This window comes from Ailuropoda melanoleuca, chromosome 7, assembly GCF_002007445.2.
Source record: "Ailuropoda melanoleuca isolate Jingjing chromosome 7, ASM200744v2, whole genome shotgun sequence".
NCBI lineage: Eukaryota > Metazoa > Chordata > Mammalia > Carnivora > Ursidae > Ailuropoda > Ailuropoda melanoleuca.
Genome location: NC_048224.1, coordinates 80,579,140 through 80,602,593, shown reverse-complemented (window position 1 = coordinate 80,602,593; position 23,454 = coordinate 80,579,140). Strand labels below are relative to the sequence as shown.

Here is a 23,454-nt window from a genome sequence, read left to right as displayed (position 1 = left end):
TCCACGTAGGGAAAAAAATAGGAAATTTGTTTGGACAGGTCGGGGAGGTACGACAACAAAGGCCTTCAATTCCAAGTTAAGAGGTTTGGTTGTTAAAACCGTACTAGCTGCCATTTCTGCAGTACTTACTATTTCCCACATTCTGCGCCTCTCTGGGAAGCCGAAGGTTTGTGTGCTGGAAGGAGGTCTTTGAAGCAAAATGGCACGGGCTAAAGCTCAGGGTAAAGATTCTTGAAAGACTACCTGGTACCACACACATGCAGTGTCTAAGGGAACATTCTACCCTGGAAGCACTCTGCTTTGCTTTCCTCTGAGGCCTTGCACCCTAGATTCCTTCATGGATGAAAAGAGAAACTTACTGAAATCGTTTATGTGTCTAATTCTCCCACTAGACCAGGAATCCCTTCCATTTCTGAGTCCTCATCACTGACCACAGTGTCTGGCAGACAGTAGGGATCTCTGCACGTTTACTGAACAAATAAAGTATTTTGTTCTTAAATATTTTGGTTCATAAGTAGTTACCACATCAAGCTCAGATCACCTATTTCCAAAGAGCTAGAATGTAATGAAACAGAGCTTGTGGAAGATTATCGTGGACAATATTCATCCTCTCTGCCCCACCCCCGCGGTAGGAGTATGCTCCCTGACTTCTGGTTTGGGGCTCTATGAAGTGACTTGCATTGGCCAATTGGATGTTAGCAGATGTGAAGGCAGCAGGGGGTTGAAATGCAATTGCATGTTTGGGTCTCTGCCATCGCCATGGGAACATACCCTGGTCAGCCTAATGGTCTAAGGAATATGTCAGACGTTTGGAACATACTCTGGCTCCAACCTGTTGCTTTGAGACACCCTTGAAACCCAGCTGAGATTAGCCCAGCAGACTGGCAGGAGTCAGCAAAAAACACGTGCTTGTTATTGCATGTCTCTGAGATTTCAGAGCTGTTTGTTACATAACAATAACTAACAGATATGACCCTGTACTAAAAAATGCACCAACTATAATTCAGTTGTCCTTTGTTTAGTAAGGTGAGTCACAGACTCTGGTTTCCAAGTACTTCTGACCCTCAGTTTCCTTGTCTGGAGAATCTGTGAAGTTGTTATGAGGATTGAATGAAGTGACCCCAAAATATACTTCCTGCAACCCCCGATACATTGAAAGGGCTCAGTGTGTGCTGGGATGATGATGATGATGATGTTGTTTCTGGACCTTGAGTCCCTGCCTTAAACAGCAGTTTTCCCTGCGTGTGGGGATATGCCAGTGAGCAGGGAGCTTCAAATCACAGAACGTCAAGCCACAGAACACTTACCGTACACTGATGTACGTCCTTCCAGAATGACCTACACTGAGCTCCCCCACCTTCCGCCAAAGAGCTCAGGCACCACTGCCTGTTTATTACAGTCAATGAGTTGATGACGCAGCTGTCCTGGAGGAGGTAGAGTCAGTGTCCTCGTCTTGTGTCCTGGGGTGTGAGCGAGGCTCAGATGTGGTGAGTTTAATCGGCTAACGCTCAGGCTGTGGCAAGCCGCCAGCAGAGCACTTAGCCTGGCCTCCCCTCCCGTCTGTCTTCCCTCCGCACGGACGCTTAATGCCACTGCATGCTAACAGGCAGAGTGTCTATGATTTGAGAACACCCAAAACACAGGGGTGAGAAATGCAACCAAACAGAATCTGTCTCACGAGATCACTTCGCCTCCATAGTGCATCTACCCACGAATCTACCCAGAGCAGCTCATTTTGTTCAACTGAAGGCTCAACTACGAATATCTCTCCATTCCCCACCTAGCCCCACAACAGGAGAAGGGGAATGATTTCCAGACTTTTATCTAATTCATATATTATGCTGTCTCCACAAATGGCCAGCTGCAGGCGTGGGCTCTGATGGTATCTTGCATTTAACCAATCCCCCAGCTTCCAAATCCTTAGGACTTGGTTATAGGTTCTGCAAATATGGGTGTTGTCCTGTCCTCAGAGTGTCGGGAACCCACCGGTGTTTGGCTGGGGATTGGAAATGTTTCTAGAGGCACAACTGAATCTTAGAAAATAGAAAACAACCCATCCCACATTACATAATTGGGCTGGGAAAACATGTTTTATATTAGAAAGGCAGCCAGCAATTTCCTAGGACTCAGAGGTCTGGGTTGTTCCTTTGGCTCTGGACCTGCTTAAGAATGACAATATGTTAACCTCTCCACATTACGCTGCCCCCTCTGTCACGATCCTGCTGCTTCGTATACTGTAGTCTGTCTTCCACACTGGAGAGGAGGAATAAATATCAGAGCATGAGAATTATTATGCTTCTCAGAGAGGTTGGGAAGATCAATACAATGCTTCTAACACAAATAGGAAATGAAAATGAAGAGATATCAAGGTCCTTGGAAGCAGACCGGATCCATACCGAAGTACAACAGCACCAGCTGTATAATCAAAAAGGCAGTCCCCTTAGAGTGTGACTCCTGACCCAGCTTCCATAAATGCAGATTCCCAGGCGGTGCTCCAAGTGGTGCCCCAGCCCCGCCCATCCTCCACCTGGCAGGGCTGCTCACCCCCCTCCCAGTGCTTCCTCGCCACCCTGTATTTCAGTATAACACACGGGGGAAAGGCTGCTGCTGGTAGAACTGTATCCTGGTAATGCACTGCGGAGGCAGACTGACTTGGGTTCAAATCCTGACTCCTCCACTTGACCTTGGGCAAGTGATTCAATGTCTCTCAGCCCCAGGATCTTCATCTGTGATGTAGAGGCAAGAATACCTCCACCCCAGGACGGTCACCAGGGTTAAACGGCCTATGGTGTATGTACAGCAGTCCTGACGCCCAGGCGCAGTAAGTGCCCCGCAGAGTTCTGTCAGCTGGGGGGCAGGTGGGGGGTGGGTAAGCAGTAGGGCTGGCTTCATCTGTGCAGCCTCACAGGCCCCAGTGCTTCGAAGTCCCCTGCCCCCCGTTTGGTTAATGCTCTGTTGTCACTGTGTTGTGATTCTTAATAATTTTTGAGGATGGGACCCCATATTTTTGCTTAGCCCTGGGGCCCCACAAACCATGAAGTTGGTCCTGCTGAGAACCCACGTGGAGGCCATCTGTGGCTCCAGGAGCCTTTGCCATCGTTATAAGGCAAATCCCACATGATGCCATATTTGATTTGGTACTTGGGGCAAAGGTACTACATTTGGAACAAAATCAAAGATGAAAATATTTTGTACTAAACCTGTACCATTTCATAGCAAGCTTTTAGGTATTTGTTAAGAGAGAAAAAAGAAAAGAAAAGCAACCTCCCCACTGGGGAAAAAGGTCCTTCCCCATGCCCACTCTTTCCTTCCTCATGGAGACAGCGTGATGAGTATAACTCTGCCCTCCCTCAGCCCCTTCTTCCCTCTGTCCGGGAGAGGTGGAGCCATCATCAATAATTAATTTGTATATTTGGGGAAGCAATAAACTGGGCATGCTCAGCTCTGCTCCCCGCTCTCTCCTCTTCCTGGGGGGAGGAGGTGGTGCCTGTCCTGGACAGGCCAGCCCAGGTGAGTGAATCTGTCTAGCTCTTGGGTGTGATACTAGGAACCCCATTTGGCTCTCGCACTGCACCCTGCCCTTCTGCTAGCCTCATGGGTAACAACAGTGATACGCTGGCTTTCAGCTCTTACTCCCCTGTCTCACTCCTCAGTCTGTTCAGTTCTTGGGTGGGAAGACAGTTGCCATTTAATGGATGCCCTTGGTGACCCCAAAAACCACACGGAAACCTGCCAACCATCTTGTGATTTAGGACAAGATTTAATTAAAATGCCTCATTAAAAGCTTAACTTAGGGTGAGGAAGTGGTATAGATACTGGAGAGAAGCTCATATTCATGGCCTCTCCAAGCTGAAAAGCACCAAGAGAATTTATTCCAGGCTTCTTGGTTCAAGAAGGAGAAAATCCAGAGGTTAAAAGCCTGGTACATTGGTTCTCTAAACTTTAACAGACATCAGAATCATCTGGACGGCTTGTTAAAACAGATTTCTCAGTCCCATCCCAGAGTTTTGGTTTCAGGAGATCTGGGGGTGGGGCCCAAGAAGATGCATTTCTACCAAGTTCCCAGTAATGCTGATGCAGCTGGCCCAAGGAGCTCTACTTGGAGAACAAATGCGCTGGCATAAATCGGGTGAACCTGTTCTTAGAGGAGAGGAACCACAATCCAGGTGTCCTGTGTTCTAACTGAATGCCCTTTTCAATCCATCTTCTTGTCTCATGGTTATACCTTCCTCAGCCCTGGCTGAAAGTTCCTTTAGCTGCTAGTTTTATGTTTACGCATTCCACCTGGGACGAACCAGTGCTCCTCACCAAAATAACGTCTATAATGAGCCTTGAGCTTCCTAGAAAAAAATCCTTTAACAATGCTAAGTATTTCCGGCACTAACACATATTTAAAAAAAAAAAAAATGAAAAGAGTGTTTTGGGTTTTTTTTTGAAAAGAGCATCTTATGAAGAAAGTATAATGCCGTGAAGGATGCAAATACAATCATACTAAGGACCCAAAAAGTTTACGTATGTGTTTCTGATGTATCATCTAGGTCTCTGTTTATTTTGGTAACTATAAACAAGAAAACTCCTCACACTCTCCCAGGATACGGGTAGCAAAGTGTTTTTCAAGCCTGTCTTCAGTGAGCTCCGTCTTATTGACCACACATCCTGCATTATTGATCCAGAGACTACAGTTCTCATTTCCAAAGAAAGGCAACCAGGGCCAAAAGACCCATTTCTAAACTCCACACCTCCACGGCCACCACCAGTCCCACATCCAAGTGACGACAGTAATTCTGCTCAGCTGTCCCTTCATGTCAGACCCCTTCCAGGAAAATGCCACTTGTGCAGAAAGCTCAGCCACAGAGCTGTGCAGAGATCTCCGATGACAAGGGGTTGTCTGGGCAACCGAATCCTCAGTAAGGTGCTCTGGGACTGCACCTAGACCAGAGCTGTCCAATAGAAATATGTAATTTAAGTATTCTCGAAAGCAGCCACATTAAAAAGGTAAAAAGAAACAGGTAAATGTTAGTAATATATTTTATTGAACTCAGTATATTCAAAATAGTATCATTTCCACATGTAATCAATACAAAAATCTTAATGAGATGGTTTGCTTTTTTTTTTCCAACCAAGTCTTTGAAATTGACTCATTTTCACACTTACGGCACGCTTCAATTTGGACTAGCTACCTTTCCAATGCTCCATAGCCATACTGGACAGTGCAAGACCAGACCTTGGCCCCAACGGGCATTCTGGAGCACATCAGAAACTGTTTAGATAGAAAAGCAGCTCGGCTCCATGCGGAGCGTCTGGGAGGGGCAGACATGTACCATCCCGCCTCAGTCCTCCTGGCTGTGTTCCTAAAAGGTTTGCTTGTCTGCAGCAGGCATTCTTTTGGACCAAACTTTCTCTTTTTTCTCCCAGAACCTCTAATTTTAATACGCACATCCCCAAATCTACAGAGCTCAGGAATACAGATACACACATCATCATTTTATGAAAAATGGAATATCTTCATGTTCCCATAGTACCTACCCAGTGGGTGGTCCCCTCCCCTTCCCCACAACGTGCTGGGGCTCCCCTTGGGGCCAGTGAGTAAATCTGATGGCCTCACCAGAGAGGATTCTCCCTACGATGTCGTCATAAAGACCCACAAACATACATATCAGTCCATACCCACGTAGCTGAAAAACACACACACACAAGATTTATCCTCTACTTAGGGTTATAAAACTTACCAGAACATCGAGTTGATTTTCCTGCTTGAAATTTTCAATAAATTTCCAGATTTTCTTGGGATCAGACAAAGACACATGTACAGAAAGATGTTCTAAACCAAAAAAAAAAAAAAGTTGTAAAGCTTTTTAAAAAAGATATAAGCTAGCATTTTTTAATTAAAAAAATACACATACATGGTTTTAAAATAAAACAGTTTGGAATAATACAAAATGGAAAGTAAAAACCTCACTCCTCAGGAATGAACCATCGCTCATAGTTTCTTGTTAATCATCGGAACTATTTTAAGCACATACAGCAGTTATATACATATATTTAAAGCACAATATATATTATGTATATTAAGCATGATATACATACTATAAACATGTGCCCCCTTCCCATACAAATAGGATCAGACTATACATTACTCTGCATCCTTGTTTCTCACTTAATATATTTCAGAAAATTTTTAAATCTATACGCCTAGATTATTTCTTTTAATGGTTACCTACAATACTTCAGCTCGGATGTGTTATAGCTTCCTCCTGCTGATCATTTAGGGTTTTTTTACTGTGTTTTGCTCTGAAGACAAGATCTAAGGTACATAGTAATTATAAGATGACAACTTCCTTTGTGACTCAGTCCTTGCTTATACTGTTTACCAATTTCCACCTTCTGTTATAGTTACTGCTGGACACAGCTCCCTCCCCCAGTAGACTGGGGACTTCTTGATGGAGGAGACATGTTGAAAGCCCCCCTCTTCCCTCTTGGTGGTACACATAGCTGCACATAGAGATGATTAAATTATGTTGGCTGTTCAGCCCCTTCTCTGTCCCCAGCATAGGAATTGGGCTTATATTCCAAGTATCCCATGAGACAAGGACATGCCGCACCGGGCATCTGTGACTTATTCCCAACCCAAGGCAGAGAACTGAACCTACAGGTGAGGTTCTGAGCAAAAGCCACAATTCCTTCGATAAAGCCAAGTTCTGGGCCTTGCCTCAGTTTCCCCATTAATTGAGTTATAGAACCCAAGACTGTAGTCAGAATTTCTACTGATCTTAAAACATATTGTTTTCTCACTCTGAGACAAAGGCTCAGAAAATGAGAAAACAGAAACAATCCTACATTTTCAGGCCTCAGAAGGTCTATAGTCATCTTAAATACCATATTCAGCTCCAGTCTGGCACAGCTGAACATTCCTCTACTTTCAAAGGATAGCAAAAGCATGATGTGTACAGGACCACGTTCTTTTAAAAAAAGGCTGTGAAGATCTTGGATCAGCCACAGCGGACACAGACTGCCTACTGACTCCTTCCCTGGTGGGGGGGGGGCACCCCCGCCCCCAATGATTACAAACTGAATCTGTAGACACCCAGTCCTTTCTTCTGAGCTCTCCCCATAACCACCCTAAAACTCTCTCCTACCCAACAGTGCCGAGTAATACTCATAAAAATCCAGGGTCAAAAAAACAACAAAATTCAAGTGAACTAAAATCAATTCCACTTTGAACATTCCACAACCTCCTTGAGCCTCCTGGAAGCACCTGGAGTGTCTCCGCATCAGACGGAGGCAGCAGCATGGAAGAGAGAATCACTGTCCTAGATAAATCAACCACAGAGCCCTCTGAAATGAAGCATCATGAAAAGATGAAGGAAATCATCTGTCTCCCTCTGGGAGAAAACAAGAGGCCAGAAAGCACCCAGAAGGAAAGGCCAGGAGTCTGCTGTGACCGGGGAAGGAGCTAGGAACAGACACAAATGAGTCAGAACCCCCAATCTATTGACCTATATGTGTCAAAGCTGGCCCTCAGGGCCAATGGGCGCCTCCATATTAACTCTTTGAAATTGGACAAAACTCAACTGGATCCTTTCTGCAGATGAGCCACCATCTAGCTGCTCTGTGGCTCAGGAGTCATGAGGGGACATCACAGGAACCCCTCTACCTGTGTCAGAGCGTGAGAGTGATGAGCAAATGGGAAACAGTGCACGAATGTATCCTTAGTAGAAATTGCTACATAGGAATGAGGTGCTAGTTAATATTAATTTTAAGTAATCAGGGAGCTAAACCAAGGCAGTGATTCGCACAGGACCTTGCACCTTCCCTGGTGCCCACACTCACCTGACTCGGCCAGCCTGCTGCACACCCACCCAGGCCTTCCTGCCCAAGGGACCGCTGCACCCAACCATGCAGTGAGGACCAGTCCCGCCAGTGCTCTCACTGCTCCACAGGCCTCGGCACTGATTCAAGAGAACTGGGGAACTTGAAGCAGAGAATGTAAGGTTGGGAGTGGTGATACTATAAAAAATATGAATATCACTAATAATCGCTTCTCCTACTGACTGAGAGCTATACGTGTACCCTGAACTTCCCTGTGTGATAGCACAGATCATGTTATGCCAGTCAGGTATCTAATAGAAACCTCTTTCAATAAAGGGAGCTGAATACAGGGATCGGTCCCCAGAGGGTGAAGAAGGTAAGAAGCCAACTGGGACTGGCCCCTAACCAGAAGATCGGGAGGAGTGGGAAGGAAGCCACGGGCCTAGGCTGGAGGAACGAGTGGAGGAGGTGGTGTGACCAGAGCCAAGGAGACAGGCTCTCCACCAAAAGGAAGAACCTCAGAGCAGTTCCAGCCGTTGCCAGGGAAGTCAAAAACCCTGTTTCTCTCTTCTTGCCACCTACCATTCTTCCTCAATGGCCAAACCCAGCCGGAAGCTGGCTGATAGGAGGGCCAGAGAAACACACACTTGAGGGCCCACACAGCTATTCCCCACTTGCCCTCACTGCGCTACAGAGCAGAGCAGGCAGGCCCAGGGTGGGCACGCAGGCTTCACTGAAGGTGCTTGTTAACCACTTCGTCCCTCCCAAGACGGTGAGGGGCTGTATCCGACTCTATCATCTCTGTCTCCAGCTCCTAGCACGCTGCCTGACATACGGTTCACACTCAAACACGTGTTCAGATAGAGAGTACTATCACCCCTACTTTTCAGATGAGGAAACTGGGGTTCAGGGAAGCTGAGAACACCACCGAAGCTCCCAAGGCTAGTGAGTGCAGAACCAGGATTCAAATCTGAGCCCAGCTCCTTCCTACACCGTGTGTGCGCGGGCTGTGTGTGCTAGACCAGATGAGGGGGTCAAGTGGTGCCTCTTCATACAGGGGGAGGAGAAGCCGATCCCCCTGGCAGAGCCTGGAGGGTACACTGAGTCAGGGAAACCACACCACCAGGATGAGCAGACAGACGGCACTGTCAGCCCTGGACCCTCGGAGCTCTCAGCGCTGGAGGCCACCTATAACACACAAGAAAAGGGCATCACCCGTGTGTGCGCTCCAACCCCACCTTGTGTAAGGATCCGATCCGTTGGGGAGGCAGTGAAGGGCTGCCTCTCTCCCCACCCCAGGAAATACGTGCGCTCCCTCTTTTCAGCTCTGCCCTCCCAGCGATGGTGGAATTGGATATAAGGGTGGCACAACATTATAAACAAAACCATACTGTCATCTTTTTCCGTATAAATCCACTTTGCAAAACATGTAGCCCAAACCACGGCAGGCTGGAATCCAGGCAAACCCTCATCTGCCTGTGGCCCGAGATTAGTATTCTTGCGGCGTCCGGCAGCAGGCACAACTGAAAGTTATCAGCAGGCAGACAGCCAGCTTTCAATCTCAAGAACTGCAGCCGCAGATCGCGGCAGCACTCGCACATTAGAGGAAGATTTAGAGACCCTTTCGCTCGCGGCTAGCGCTGGGCCTCTGCGCGGCATCTGATGGCGAGAGACCACAGACGTGCAGTGAACACAGAAAGGACACTTGCTTTGAAAACGTTATTAAAAATAATAAGAACCACCTTCGGGAGCAGATGCAAAATATTCCGTTCTAGACTGGAGCATTCACCCCCCCCCCACCCCTCCGCACGCGGCCAAGGTCCAAGCCTGAGGAGGCGGGGCGCTGCCTGCCCCGCCCTCGCCCCGTCCCCGCCCCCGGGCTGCCGGAGGAGCAGGTTCGCGGAGAGGAGGAGCTGCGGGCGGGACTGGAAGGCAGGCTCGAGGGACGTTCTGCAGCGAAAGAGAGGGAGCCATGGTAACTGAGGGCCATTCCCAGGGGCCTCTTCCGTCTTATCTCTGTCTGCAGCTCCTAGCACGCGGCCTGACATATGGCTCACTCTCAAACATATGTGCCAAAATAGAATAATATCACCCCCATTTTTCAGATGAGGAGACGGAGGTTCGGGGAAGCTAAGACACACTGCCCAAGATCACTTCACAGTGGGTTTTCCCGGGTTTCCCATCCGGGCCCAGGTTCATGGGGGCCATATTCAGAAGGGCCCCACGCTCGTTTCAGTGCTCTGCCTTCACCGTCTTGAAATGGTTAATACTTTTTGCACAAGGGTCCCACAGTCTCATTTTGCGCTGTGCCCCGCAAATTACGTAGCGAGTCCTGGCTCCGACTCTCTCGGAACGGCCAGAGCACAAAATGTGGGCCGGCTCTGAAAGCTCTTGTGAAGAGGTGGCTCTCGTCAAGACCTAAAAGTCTCTTGCTGTCCCTCCTTATTGGAAAGCCATTGGGTCAGTTTACAGCTTGGCGTGTGGTGCCGGAGTCCCCCGCGATGTGTCTCAGCGGCGTGAGCGCCTCCCTCGGTGGAAACCCCGGCAGAGTCATCGTCCTGCGTGAGGTCTCTGCTGCAGGGACCGGCCCCTGCCAGCGGTCTCTCAGGCAGCCCGGGGCGGGGGCCCAAACACAGCCACTGGAAAGCACAGCTCCAGCTCTCGGGGGGCTGAGGCTGCCTCCAAAGCAGAAACACCCCAAATCGGCCACTGCCAAGCCAGGGGGTGCGGGCAGTAGCTCAGCCGGAAGGGCACCTCGCCTGGTGAGCGCTGTCCCGGATGATCTCACCTTAGGAACTTGGAGCTGGGTCTTGATCTCGACAAACCAGGTGAACTGTGCCACCTGGTGGAATTCAAGGAACCGATCTGTGAGTTCCCGCGATCGCTGTGGCTGTGGAGACAGGCTTTTCCATATGAATTAAGACGCATGGGCTCACCTGAAGAATACCTGAAACCGGGACTCCTCCGGAAAATCTAAAGGGATGGTCACCACAATTAGAGCCGCAGATATAATAGCACGGGTGACCCTAGAATCTGCTCTCCTGCCTATATGGGCTGACTGACGGGGCATCCGGGGTAAGATCCTGATTTTTGTAGGGGTCTGAACACATCAAGGGTAAGAAGTGTTGGTTCTGGTCACACCTGCATCCCCAGCATCTCACATAGCACCTGACACAGAGGTCTCAACCTGGGTGCACTTTAGAGTCTCCTGGGGTGTTTTTAACAGCTCCAGATGATGGGTCCAGGCCTGGGTATGTTTTAAAAGCTCCCCAGGTGAGTCTAATCCTCAGCCCTAGTTCAGAAACACTGGCCTAACATGTAGCAGGGACTCGATTAATATTTACTGAATGGTTGAATCCATCATTGGCACTCAGACTATTCCAGCAAAGACCATGCCATCATCAATCAAATTTTATTTAAAGGGGAATGCCTTGGCTGCGGCAGTTAAAAAGTAATCATTACAGAGCCCGATTTCTTCACTTAAAATAGCTCGCTTTAATAAATGGGGTCTGTTTCATGGGAGGCTATCAGCTAACCACGTAACCAGCCCCTCTGCTCTCTTCTCCTCCCCATAACACCTCAGAGGACCTCCAGTTGCTCAGATGTACTTATTCCTCACCCCGACTTGGCAGATAATGAAATAGAACTGCAAATGGTATAATATTCCCCTGGAAAATGCTTAACTTGATTTTAGAGGGGAAAAAAAAACATCTTTGAGCTTCTAGAAAAGTGATACATCCCAACCTATTTCTCTAACTTCTGCTGGAACATCTGTTTTTCTGGAAAAGAGTCTCTGGAAAGACACAGTGGACTTTTCTAGCCACCACAGTGCCATTTGGTGACCCAGGGCCATTGAATTCATTCAGGAAATTCTGGCATTTACCCAGAGGGAGACTTCAGCTGATTAAATAATTTACAGCTCACCTAGGGGGCCTTTCACAAAATCAAGATGAGGGAAGTGAAATAGGAGGTCATCCCCAGCCGCTCTAAGCCTGGAGGCTGGACTCCAGAACACCAGGAAGGAGGAAGGAAGTTCAACGCACCCCCCACTCCAGTTATTCAGGGGGCACTGGTTCTTAAGTAGGGTCCACAGGCAAACTGCAGTGGACTCCCACCCTTCTCTCCACGCCACCCCCCAGATGCTCATTGACAAGACAGGTGGGAATCAGGTATCCACGCCCTTTTAAAGTTCCACTGGTGATTCAGATGCCCAGGGTTGGCTGGAACCCCTCACTGCTCGGAACAATGTGTGGCCAGGACCCGAGCTCTCCTGTGAATTAATTAAGAGTTGAGGAAAGACTCCTCCGGTCACTTGCTCTGTCCACCTCTAACTGGAAGCTCAATGCACAGTTGAGAATCAGCAGCTGTGCCGGTCACCATGGGATCAGGGTCAACTCCTGGCCATGCTGGCTGGGCCCTCCCTGACCTGCCTGTGACATTGGGCACTCTCCCCAGTGTGGAGCGGCCACAGGCTGGCCTTGAGGCCCAGTGGACACACGGCAGGCTGTTCACCTCGCTTGGCTATTTCAATAGCAGTTTGCTTTCCCGGTGCCACTGTTCCCTCAGCTGACCGAGAAGACTCTTCCAGGAACTTGGGCCTCCAAGTCATCAGGCACAAAGCCCTTAGAGGCGGACGCAGAGCCACTCCTGGAAGCAGCAAACCCATAGACAGAACGGCTGGCAGGAGCCAGGAACAGAAAGCCCTATGGGGAGAAAGCCTAATTCTGGGGTGGGCATTGCTGACTCTCTCCTTAGCACATCCCACAGCTCCTTCCTTCCTTCCTCACCAACCCGCTTCCCTCCCTGGGCTCAGGAACAATCCCATCTTCTGGCTTTACATTTCCTCTCTCATTAGCTTCCTGAACTTTCAAAACTATTTGGAAACTCTAACAGTTTGGCATCGGAGCCAGCGTTTTCTGACTGCCTCTGATATCAGAAGTGCCCCTCTAAAAAAAAAAAATCCTCTGACAGAAGGATTATTTTTCCTTTATCCAATTTTGGAGGGAAAAGAAGAGGAGCTTAGGAGACCATTGGTATCATGCCCACTGCAGGGCAGGACCGGCATCCCTACCCAGCTGTAGAAGGACTATGTGAAGTGGGGGAGCTTTGCAAGGACAGAAGGAAGCAGGAGGAAGGTAGGTAGTGAGTTCTGCACCGCATCAGAGAAAGCAAAGGCTCCTTCAGGGCTATGGGGTGTGTGCCGCACAATTGTAGGGGGCACCGTTCGGATCACAGTGATGGGGGATTTGTATCTGCATTGAGCAACTTCTCGAAGACCACAGCAAAGCATTCAAACGAGGTGCTTTTTCTAATTTGCACAAAGGGATCCCATTGGATAAAAGTAACCCTGAGTTCTTTAACCGTTTCTCTCAGCCTTTCGAGTTACCTCTTCCACCATTGCTTTCCTAGTATATGCCGGGTATGCAACCAGGTGAGGGCCTTGGAGGCAGATTGGAGGCGATTAGCTGGAGGAGGCCCCGAGGGCAGGACTCTCCCCACACACGGCCAGGCTGGGTGTCAGAACTTGGATCTCTCACCCAAAGAGCCCAGCGCTTTCTCCCCTGCAATGGAGAACAGTTCCCTTTCTCCTGAAGGTTCTACGAGAAGCCCAGGAACCTCGTCCACGCCGTGTTTACACACAGACGGCCAACAGCTGGGCTCCCTGGGCCCAAACTGCTGCCAACTACAAGCCCAGACACCGGAGAGAAGGCCAAAGAATGTTTATGAGCCCGGGTTAGGTTTGGAAGTCACTGCCTCCAGGACAGTCATGGCCCCTGTCTCACAGTCAGGAGACCAAGAAGAATGTTCCTGTTCCCGCCCTCTGTAACTCACTAAATGTCCAGGGCAGCTCAGAGAACACCCTTCCCACTGCTTCTGCTGCTGGCGGCACAGTGGGGCCAGCAAGACTTCGGACTATTCCAAAGCTTCCTGGGAGGCTGACTTGAGGCTAAAAAGAATATCAACAATAAGGGCTTTGGGTCAAACAACCTGGGTTTAAATCACAGCTCTGCTTCTTAATAGCTGTGAGATCTCCTGTGTTGACTTAACCTTTCTGGGCTTCTGCAGCCCAGAAAAGGAGACTCATCTGCAGAAAGGGGATGGTAAAAGCTAACTATCGGGCAGCCTAGATGAGTTGTATGCAAGGCATTTATTACCACACTTGGAATAAATTAAGAGCTCAGTACATAGTATTTGCTATTAATATTACTATTATTAATAATGACATCAATACTCCCCGTGTTCAAAACTGAGCTCCTTATTTGCCCTCCACCCCCACCCCGGCCCTCCAAATCATGAGGGACTTGGAGAGCGTTTTAAACTCTAACCAAAAATGAAGGTGTGTTTTCCCAGACAAATGTTGGGGGGGGGCGGGCAGGATCACTGTGAAAGAATTTTCTTGCCAAAGCAAGCCGTTTCTCAGAAAAGGCTAAGACCTTGGAGTCAATGAACAGGGTCCTAGCCAGGGAAGGTACTGGTGGGGAGAGAGTGAGACCTTCCCTGACCACAACAGAGCCAGAAGAGGAGGCCGCAGAGAACCTGCAAGAAACTTCCTGGAAGATCCCCTCCTTCAGGGGCAGGACACCAAGAGGCTTTTCTCTGTGACACCTAGCTAGGGGCGACCTGAGCCTCTGGACCGCCACGCTGATCCTATTAAACGCTAAGGTTTGCTGAGGGCAGCTCCTGTGGATTAAACCTCTTCCTCAAGCTCCAGGCTGTGAGCCATGCCCGAGGGCAGTGCCAGGCTGGCCTGCAGGGCGTGTCACACCCTCCTTCTGTCCTTTGCCTGGGCTATTTGTCTTCAGTGCAGGATCCTGTCCTGGGTCACTCTGTTAACAATAAGGTTGGGGGGGGGTGTCTGGGTGGCTCAGTTGGTTAATTAAGCATCTGCCTTTGGCTCAGGTCGTGATCCCAGAGTCTTGGGATCAAGTCCTCCCTTGGGCTCCCTGCTCAGCAGGGAGTCTGCTTCTCCCTTTCCCTCTGCTGCTCTCCCTGCTTGTGCTCTCTCTCAAATAAATAAAACCTTGGAAAAAAAAAAACCCAATAAGATTTGGTGTTTTTTGTATCTCCTGTCCTCTTTCTGGGGGAAGTATTTTATCCTCACAAATTCTTGATATCAGTCCCTGTTTGTCAGTGCAGAGAGGAAACAAATGACTTGCTTAAGGTCACAAAACGGTAGGTGATAAAGCCAAAGGAGGGTTTCTGTTCTTTTAACACCCAGCCTGAGGCACCTTCTACTCCACCAGAGTTGCTTAAAGGATGAGCGCCAGACCAGCTGCTTTAGCATCACCTCGGAACCTACTAGAAACGTGGTCTTTGTCTCCTGAGTCCACAGTTCAAAGTGCGGCCCAGCAATCTGGCGTCCCAAGGCCTCCGGTGATTTTGACTCAAACGAAGCAACCACTGTACCTAGTGTTTTCTGGACCTCTGAAGATAGGAATCACCAAGGGGCAAGCTCCCAGGAATGTTTCCCCCAATTTACCCAATATGGAATTTGCTTAGTCCTCACCTGCTTCTGTGAGGGGCTTAGGAGTCAGGTTTTGTTTTCTTTTTAATGGTCCCAGGTAATTTTTAGATTCAGGCAAGTTCAGGGAACAGTGACTTGACACTCTTCATAGAAGATCACTATAGGGGAGCTTTATAAAAGATATGGTGTGCCAAGAAAAAAAACATTGTAAACCTAAACTACAGACTCGCACGCTGTAATCAAAATAAGGCATTGTCTTTCCCTCCAATTCATTAAATGTACAACATGCGGGAAACCCACCTAGATTGCACCCCTCCCCCTCCAAGAACGAGTCTTTTAGAAGCCTGCTTTCCCAGGGCAGGAAGCTGACTCAAGCTCTTGGGGCTGCTCTCTGTGTAACATGGAAAGGCCCAGCAAATAGTGGCCATGCCAGAGTACACCGCTTTGAAAGAAAGAGGCTGCCACTGTATTTGCCTAAATCCAGTGGGGGCAGGGTTGACAGTTACACTTCCCACCATTATCTGCAGTCCTGCCTCCTGAGAAAAACAAACACTTTTTCCAAAAGGATGTGGGGTGAAGAGAAGGGAGCAGCAGCCACTTGCCTCCCCTTGGAATGATGGAATTTGCTGCGCTGCCTTAGGAACTGATAAAAACCCTAGTGCAGGGAGGAGAGGAAGTGTCTCAGATGAGTAGGCCGCAAGAGAATCACCTGGGGGATTTTTAAAAATGTCAGTGTAGGCCCCGGTGCGGACCAACAGAATCAGAATCTCTAGGGGCAGGGCCCGAAACTGGTATTTTAAATTCTTGCCCCGTTATTCAGACAGGATTGAGAACCACTGCGCCTAATTAATTCTGAGATAAAAACCATCTCTCCCTCCCTGGGAACTGGCCGCCCCTAAAATTACAATGAGGTGGGGACCCGGCTAGGGTACAGAGAGGGTGACCACCAGGCCAGTGAAATCATCAAACACCGTTCACCAAGCTCACACAGGGTGCACAGCGGCCATGCGTCCCGAAACCCGCGTTCGGAATGTTCCGGCTGGAGCCAGAGGTCACAGGCCACAAGCTGCGTTTTATTGGTGAGAAAAAAACACACCCAGGAAAGTTCTCAGCAGCAATTTAGAGCTCGCCCTGCCTGACTCCGACCGCAGCCCTACGCAGTCCCCCAGCACGCCCTGCAGAGCGCCATGGTAACGCCCAGGGGCTCGGAGGCCCGCGGGCCGCCTGACGTCAGCGGGTCCCGGCCCAGGCGCGGCAAAGCCCCGCCCCTCGGGCGCCAGCCCGGTCCCCGTGCGTGCGGGGGCGGGACCCTGCCCGCCCCCTGTGTGAGCCCGACGGCTGCTAGCCTGCGGGTGCCACGGTCGCTTCGTCGGTCCAACAAGATCGCGAAGTCGCGGGCGCGTCCCCGCCAACCCGGCTTGCACGCGCCGAGGCGGGCCACGTGACGGCCAGCGGCCCCGCCCACCCGGCCGGCCGCGCCCCCAGCCGCCCGGGCCGTCTTACTTGGTGTATTCGCGCAGCCCCTCCGCGAGCCTCGCGGCGCTACGGTGGAAAGACGTGGAGGGGTCCGCGCTCCCGGGGCCCCCACCCTCGGGAGCCGCCAGCGGTTACGTCATTCCAGTTATGTAAGAACCGCGGCCTCCTCGTCTCTTGTCTACGGGGAATGCGGCGGGGTCTCCGTAGGGCTGTGACGAGCGCCCACTCCTGCCCCAGGCTCAGAGGGCAGGGAGAGTGAGGGCGGGCCCTGCTGCGGGCCGCGGGCAGGGCCACCTAGCCACCTCGGGGTTGAAACCGGGCGTCTGTATGTGTTTAGGGAATACCTGTCTCCTGGGTATGGCTGGGATGCAAAGATGGCACCGCAAATCACCTCGTAGAAAGTGCTCACCTGGAAAATCACGGGGAATAAAAAGATGAGGCTCAGTGATATTAAAAAGATTTCTCCATCGGATGAGTTTTATCATGGGGTTGTTATGATAACTAGCATTTTCCAGGTTCCTAATTAACTTATTTCATGTAATGTCCCGAGTAACTCAGCAGAGATACAGCGCCCCTCTCCGGCAGATGCAATGAGTCAGCCTGGTAATGTGAACACAGTGACAGCGGGCAAGAGGCAGGGCTGGGTCGCCCACCGGAGAGGTCTGTCTTCTAAGTCCGAACTTATGTCACTAGTTCAGCAACTTCCTGCAGTGCCAGGGAGGCCCCCTTATGTCCTCCAAATCTCCATCGGCCCCATTCCACCCCCACTCCTCAAACTCCAGAAAACATAGTGTAAGCAGAGCATGGTTGCTGTGCCAATCTAGATCCCAGTGAAGCCATTGGCTCCATCCCTAATGAGGGACGGGTCACTCAGTTAAATTCTGTACTGGTGTACCCAGCTGGCCCAGAGACGGAGCCACTCTTACATAAGATGTACAGAGACCTGCTGATCTCACGGCCTCATTGCCTGGGACACCAGCTAGAGGATCTCTTCCCCCACCCCCACCGAGTGGACCGGTTTTGACTTCAGAATCTCTTTTGAAGTAAGTTTCCCCGGAATAGTTCGTTCCTCTGAGCAGGACTGTGAGGTTCTGCTGCCTGGCTCTTATTCCTGACGGGGCGATGAAAGGAGGTTTAAACACGTGGCATGCTGTAAAACCACCCAGCCTGGTGTGACCTTCAGCGCCAGTCTGGTTTGGCTGGGAGAATATTTTAGATTACACAGTTGTGTAACTGTGCTTTGTATACTCGGCTTTGTGGCAGTGATGGAAACGGTGTCAGTTTGCTCCGCATCCCTCTCACCACCTCAGGAAACAGGCTCTTGGCTCACGAGGGGGTGAGGATTTGTTTGGGACCACAGAGCCTCTTGAGGGCATCAGCAGCACCTTGAAGTAAAAGGTTGGGTGGAAAGCCAGCTCTCTCAGCCTGGAGTGTGAATCTCCCTGGGCTCACTGCATACGCATCAGTCTCAGTGTTCTTATTCTTACAATGGGAATCAATATGCGAACCTCGTCACCTCATGAGGTTATGGTGATAATTAAACACTTTTGTAAAGAGCTTGGCAAAATGCCTGGTTTTATGCGAAGCGATCAAAAGGTGTTCACTTCCCTCCTTAAATCTCCTTCTCATTCCTTTCTCCCCTTACACTATAGCCATGCCATGTATATTCAGTCGATTGTCCATGAGGGCGTGAAGCATGTAATGTGTATCCTCAAATCAACAAGTATCCACAGGGTACCTAGTGTGCGCGTTACACATGCGTCATGGGAGGTTTTCAGAAAAGACAACCCCCATTTCAGAAGAAGCTTCCCCTCTCCCCTGGTTGACAAGGAACCTGTACCCAAAAAGAAACAGAGGGCAGGACAGGATTAATGGGGAAAGGCTCCAGTTTAATTAGGAGTTTGCTCAGCTGGATTTTAGTCCTATTTCTGATCCCCAGCGTGACCTGGGGTAATAATGAGAAAATTTATTGAGGGCTTAATATGTACCAAGCATAGGTATTATCTCACTTAAGCCTTACAATGACCTAGTAAAGTAGCTCTTGATATTATCCCCATTTTACAGATGAGCAAACTGAGACTTAAAGGAGTGAGTCACTTAGCTGAAGTCATAGTATCCATGCCTGAGCCATACTGTATGGCGGCAAGTCACTTAGCCTCTCTGGACCTTAGTTTTCTTATCTAAATGAATGGGGGAATCAAATGACACGTGGGGTCCCTTCTAGCTCTTTCTATATTTAATAAGAGAATTACATAACAATTTTAAATAAGTTAAGCCCAAGGTGCTTTTAAGAGCGACATTGAGTGGGGGTAGCTGCTTCATTTCACGTGGGCAGAAAGACTGTAAAATATTTCTTATGTGTCCCAGCTTCCAATTTGCTACCCAATAAGCCAAACAAAGAAATCCTCCTCCAGAGCTTCTTTCTGGCTGATTTAGAGTCCTAAAGCTAATTTAGACCAAATTGGAAGGAGAAGCAGAAGGTGTGGCCTAAGAAATCCATGGCTTCTCACACAGCAGATATACATGATAGGAAATCTGCACACACACACACACACACACACACACGCACGCACACCAGTGTTCGCATCATCTTCCACCGAAGCTCAGTACCAATTTCTCCAGCCCAGTTGTCATGGCAACACCAGCTGCCAATGAGATCATGGAAGGCAAGGTTATAATGGCAGGGGTGCCTTAATATTTTACCTGGCAAAACCACTTAGATAATAAGATGAATAACCATAAATCATAAATCCATAGGAAGCCCAGGCACTGCTCTCTGTATGTGTTTAATGTGCACTTGGGGGTGGGGAAGAGAAATGAGGGTGAAGGAAAAGGAACAGAAAGGAAGGGAGGATGAGGCAGGGGGTGGGGAGGAAGATCTCTGATGCTGCTCCCTGTGACTCCTCAGTGCGGATCGTGCCCAGGTCCTGACCCTGCTTGTGCATGGACTCAAGAACTGGTCTCTTCTGTCATGACAGCAAGGGGTTAGGGGCTCCCAGCCTTAATTACAAAAGTCCGATACTAAGAAACCCAAGGTGACACTAAGGGAGGCGAGAAGCAGCCCAGGGGAGATGTACATGGCAGACAATGACCCCCCCGTGCAGTGGCTCACACAGTCAGCCAGCAGCAAGCCGGACCCGATTTAGAAATACCTTTCTGGTTGTCCCCTGAGTCCCTTGATGGCCACCAGGCTTTACAGACTGGTTCACGCCAGGGCTGTTTGCTGTCCACCTGAACCAACTTTGTAAAGAACAAGTCCATTTGATGTAAGAATTTCCTTCCTTTCACAGGAAACTGATGACAGTGGGGACCTCTAGTAAGAGCTTCGGCACTGGGGAGCGGGGGTGGGAGAGAGACTCGGTTTACACTGAATACCCTTTTGAGCCTTTTGAATTTTGTATTATGTGCATGAATTACCTATTCAAATAAAAAACATGCAAAGGTCCACTTTGTTTCCCTTGTCCCCCTTCTCAGAACTAGAGATGGTGGTGGTGAGACGGACCCAGGGCAAGGCAGTCGTGAAGTCTGGGTGGGTCTGTCTCCATGTAACCAAGCTAACGAAGGAAGTGATTTCCCGCAAATGGGGCTCGTGTTGGTCTGAAACTCTCATGGCATCTGTTTCTAGAGCTCTAGTTTCAGGGCAAGCAGGTTCTATTCCCAATGCAAAGGCAGTATGGGGCTCAGGGGTGGGAGCTGAATGAGAGCCTGGAGGTGTCGTAGCTGGCCCTCACCTACTTCCCTGTACCACCTGGTTCCCCCTGCTGCTCAGGAGAAGGGCCACCAGCGAGGCAGGGAGAAGCAGGCAGACACAGAGTGGCAGGAACTGGGATCGAGAGTCAGAAGACCCACGTTCAGCTCTGACACCCCTTCAGAGGAGACACTTGACCTCCTTGAGCCTCAGTTTCCCCTCTACACAGCAGTGTAACTGTCCAGTCCTCACAGCATAGTAGTGAGGATGAAATAAAAACCTTTCCTCTTATTTAACAAATAATCATACTCTACTTGCTATATGCCAAGCACTGTTCTAAGCTCACTTCAAATGAGCCTGAAGCATAGAGAATTTCAATAGCGTGTCCAAGATCACGCGCAGATCTAGAAAGCAGCACAACCAGGATTCCAACCGGACAGTCTTCACCCCTTTTCTGTAAGGATGGAACACCTTTCCTAGTGGCTTCTCCTCAGGTACTTCTTTTCGTCACTTCCATCCAGCTGGAAACTTCCACTACCCTCTCCTCCCCCTTTGTTGGTGGGTTGATTGGTTCCTGTGTTCAAATGGGTGACTTGTAGTCCCCACGGTTCCCTCTACCAGCATTCCTCCCCTGCCTTCCATTTCACATCCCCCCCAGGGACTCCCCACCAAGCCAGACCCACAGTAACTGAGAGTGAGACTGGGTTTTGAGCCTGTGAGCATATGTGTCCCTTATCTATACAGGCAATGACCCCACCCTTGCCAGTTATTCAGCCTGGGGCCATTCGATCATCCTGGGCAGGCTTGGAAGAACTGAGGAATACACTATTTCATTTTATGTCTTATTTTTTATTGTGGCAAAATATACATACCATAAAATTCATCATCTTAATAATTTTTAAGTGCACAGTTCAGTGGTTTTCAGTACATTCACATCATACCATCACCACCATCCATCTCCAGAACTTTTTCATCTTTTATAAAGCCGAAATTCGGTACCCACTGAACACTAACTCTCCTCTCCGCCCCCAGCCTCTGGAAAGCATCACTCCGCTTTCCATCTCTGGGGCTTTGACTATTCTAGGGACCTCATATTAGTAGAATCATACAGTATTTGTCTGCAAGCCTCATCATGTTGTAGCGTGCGTCAGAATTTTCTTTTTTTTTTTTTTAAGATTTATTTATTTGAAAGAGAGAGAGTGAGCGAGAGAGCAGGAGTGGGGGTGGGGGTGGTAGGGGCAGAAGCTCCCCACTGAGCACAAAGCCGGACTCAGGGCTCCATCCAGGGACTCCAGGATCATGACCTGAGCCGAAGGCAGACACTTAACCAACTGAGCCACCCAGGTACCCCAGAATTTTCTTCCTTCTTAAGGTTGAATAATATTCCATAGTAAATACAGCATATTTTGCTTATCCACTCATCTGTTGATGGACACTTGGCTTGCTTCCATCTCTTAGCTATTATGAACATTGGTACAAATATCTTTTCAAGATCCTGCTTTCAGTTCTTTTGCTTGTATAACCAGAAGTGGAATTGCTGGATCACGTGGCAATTCTATTTTTAATTTCTTGAGAAAACGTCATCTGGTTTTCCGTAACAGCAGCACTATTTTACATTCCCACTAACATTGCATGAGGGTTCCAATTTCTCCCCATCTTTACTGACACTTGTTGTTTTCTGATTTCTATTGTTGTTATGGTTTTAGAGTGGCCATCCGAATGGGTGTGAGATGGCACCTCGTTGTGTTGCATTATTGTTTTTTGTTCTGTATCTTAAAATGCTTCTAATAATTTCTGTGGTATCTGGTGCTGCCGCCATCTTGTCTTCATTGCTTAGTGTACCTCAATTATCCACATACCCTCACACACATGCAATATTGAAACTATGGTAGTTTGCTTTAGGTATGAGGTTTTGTGGGTGTGCATAATTTAGAACCAACTCAACTTCTTTTCTCTCACTGGCTTTAATCCCTTGTTGAGGACCATTGAGTTTCCCTCAGGTGAGTCACATGGCCTTAATCCAAAAGGTTTGGCAACTAATTTCTTCAAGCGTTTTGGTTGAGTTGGGCTCATTTCACCAGGCACACAAGGGGGAAAATGACAACTGTTTTCCCCAATGGAGCTCTCAGTTGTTCATTTGGCAAAATAAAATGTCAACTTACTGGTCTTTCCATTTTGATTCACGGAAAAAAACATCCCAGGAACAGACAATGTGCCTATCTAAATAAGTCTTATGAATAGTGGGCTTTTTTGAAGGCAGATCTCTTTGCATCGATAATGGAAGGAAGTTCATGATCTACCAAGTGGAAAAAAGCAGGTTGCAGAATAAAATAACTAATCTGATGTAACTTATGGTTACATATACATAGACATGTTCTGAAAGGATAGTAAAAAATGAGCTCTGGTCACCTTTTGAGAGATTGGGATTGGAAATTGCGGTAGGGTGTGAAATCTTTTACATTTTACTTTATACCCTTGGACTCTACCTGAATGTTCAGCCATAAACATGTATCACTTTTATAATAATTAGAAAAAGTTGTAAAACAGTCATTTTAGGAAAATAGAAGGGCTTTATACTATTGATTTCTCTCCTGTCTCCCCTGTGGAGGAATAGCCCCGTCCTGGGTCGGTTCCCTGGAGACAGAGCCTGTGGGGGGAGCTTTGTGGAAAGTGAGGGACTGAGGGAGTGGTCTTGGGAGTGACTAGAAGGAGTGAGGAAAGAAGGACCGGAAGAAGGAAGAAGCTGGGAACGGCTGCCCATGAAGTCTGGCCTGATCCCTCAGAAAGCTCTGGACTGTTAGTGCCACCCCAGCGCTTGACCTGCCCTGAAGCTGAGCTTTTACTCCTTCCTCCCTGACTCAGTCCTAAGCTATGAGCAACTGTGGATGTTGGGGAGCGGGGAGGGGGGTCACCCTGGGGCATGTCCCTGCAAGCTGGCTCCACTAACCAGGGACAGGCCTCCAGGAAAGACTGCAGGTGTGAGCCATCAGCCGCAACAGCAGAGGAGCCTGGGGTC

The 23,454-nt window shown here is 49.0% G+C and overlaps 1 protein-coding gene across 1 annotated transcript in view; it reads right to left on the bottom strand.

Moving 5' to 3' along the window:
* The window catches only part of DHRS12 (dehydrogenase/reductase 12), a 34,439-nt gene extending 15,055 nt beyond the window's left edge, over positions 1-19,384 (bottom strand). Inside the window, 9 exon segments of the mRNA XM_034663789.1 lie at positions 2,199-2,253; positions 4,560-4,684; positions 5,730-5,806; positions 5,809-5,821; positions 10,569-10,651; positions 12,322-12,346; positions 12,348-12,456; positions 16,778-16,863; positions 19,361-19,384. Coding sequence (XP_034519680.1) covers positions 2,199-2,253; positions 4,560-4,684; positions 5,730-5,806; positions 5,809-5,821; positions 10,569-10,651; positions 12,322-12,346; positions 12,348-12,456; positions 16,778-16,863; positions 19,361-19,384 — 597 coding nt within the window.
* Between the last annotated feature and the right edge of the window lie 4,070 nt (positions 19,385-23,454).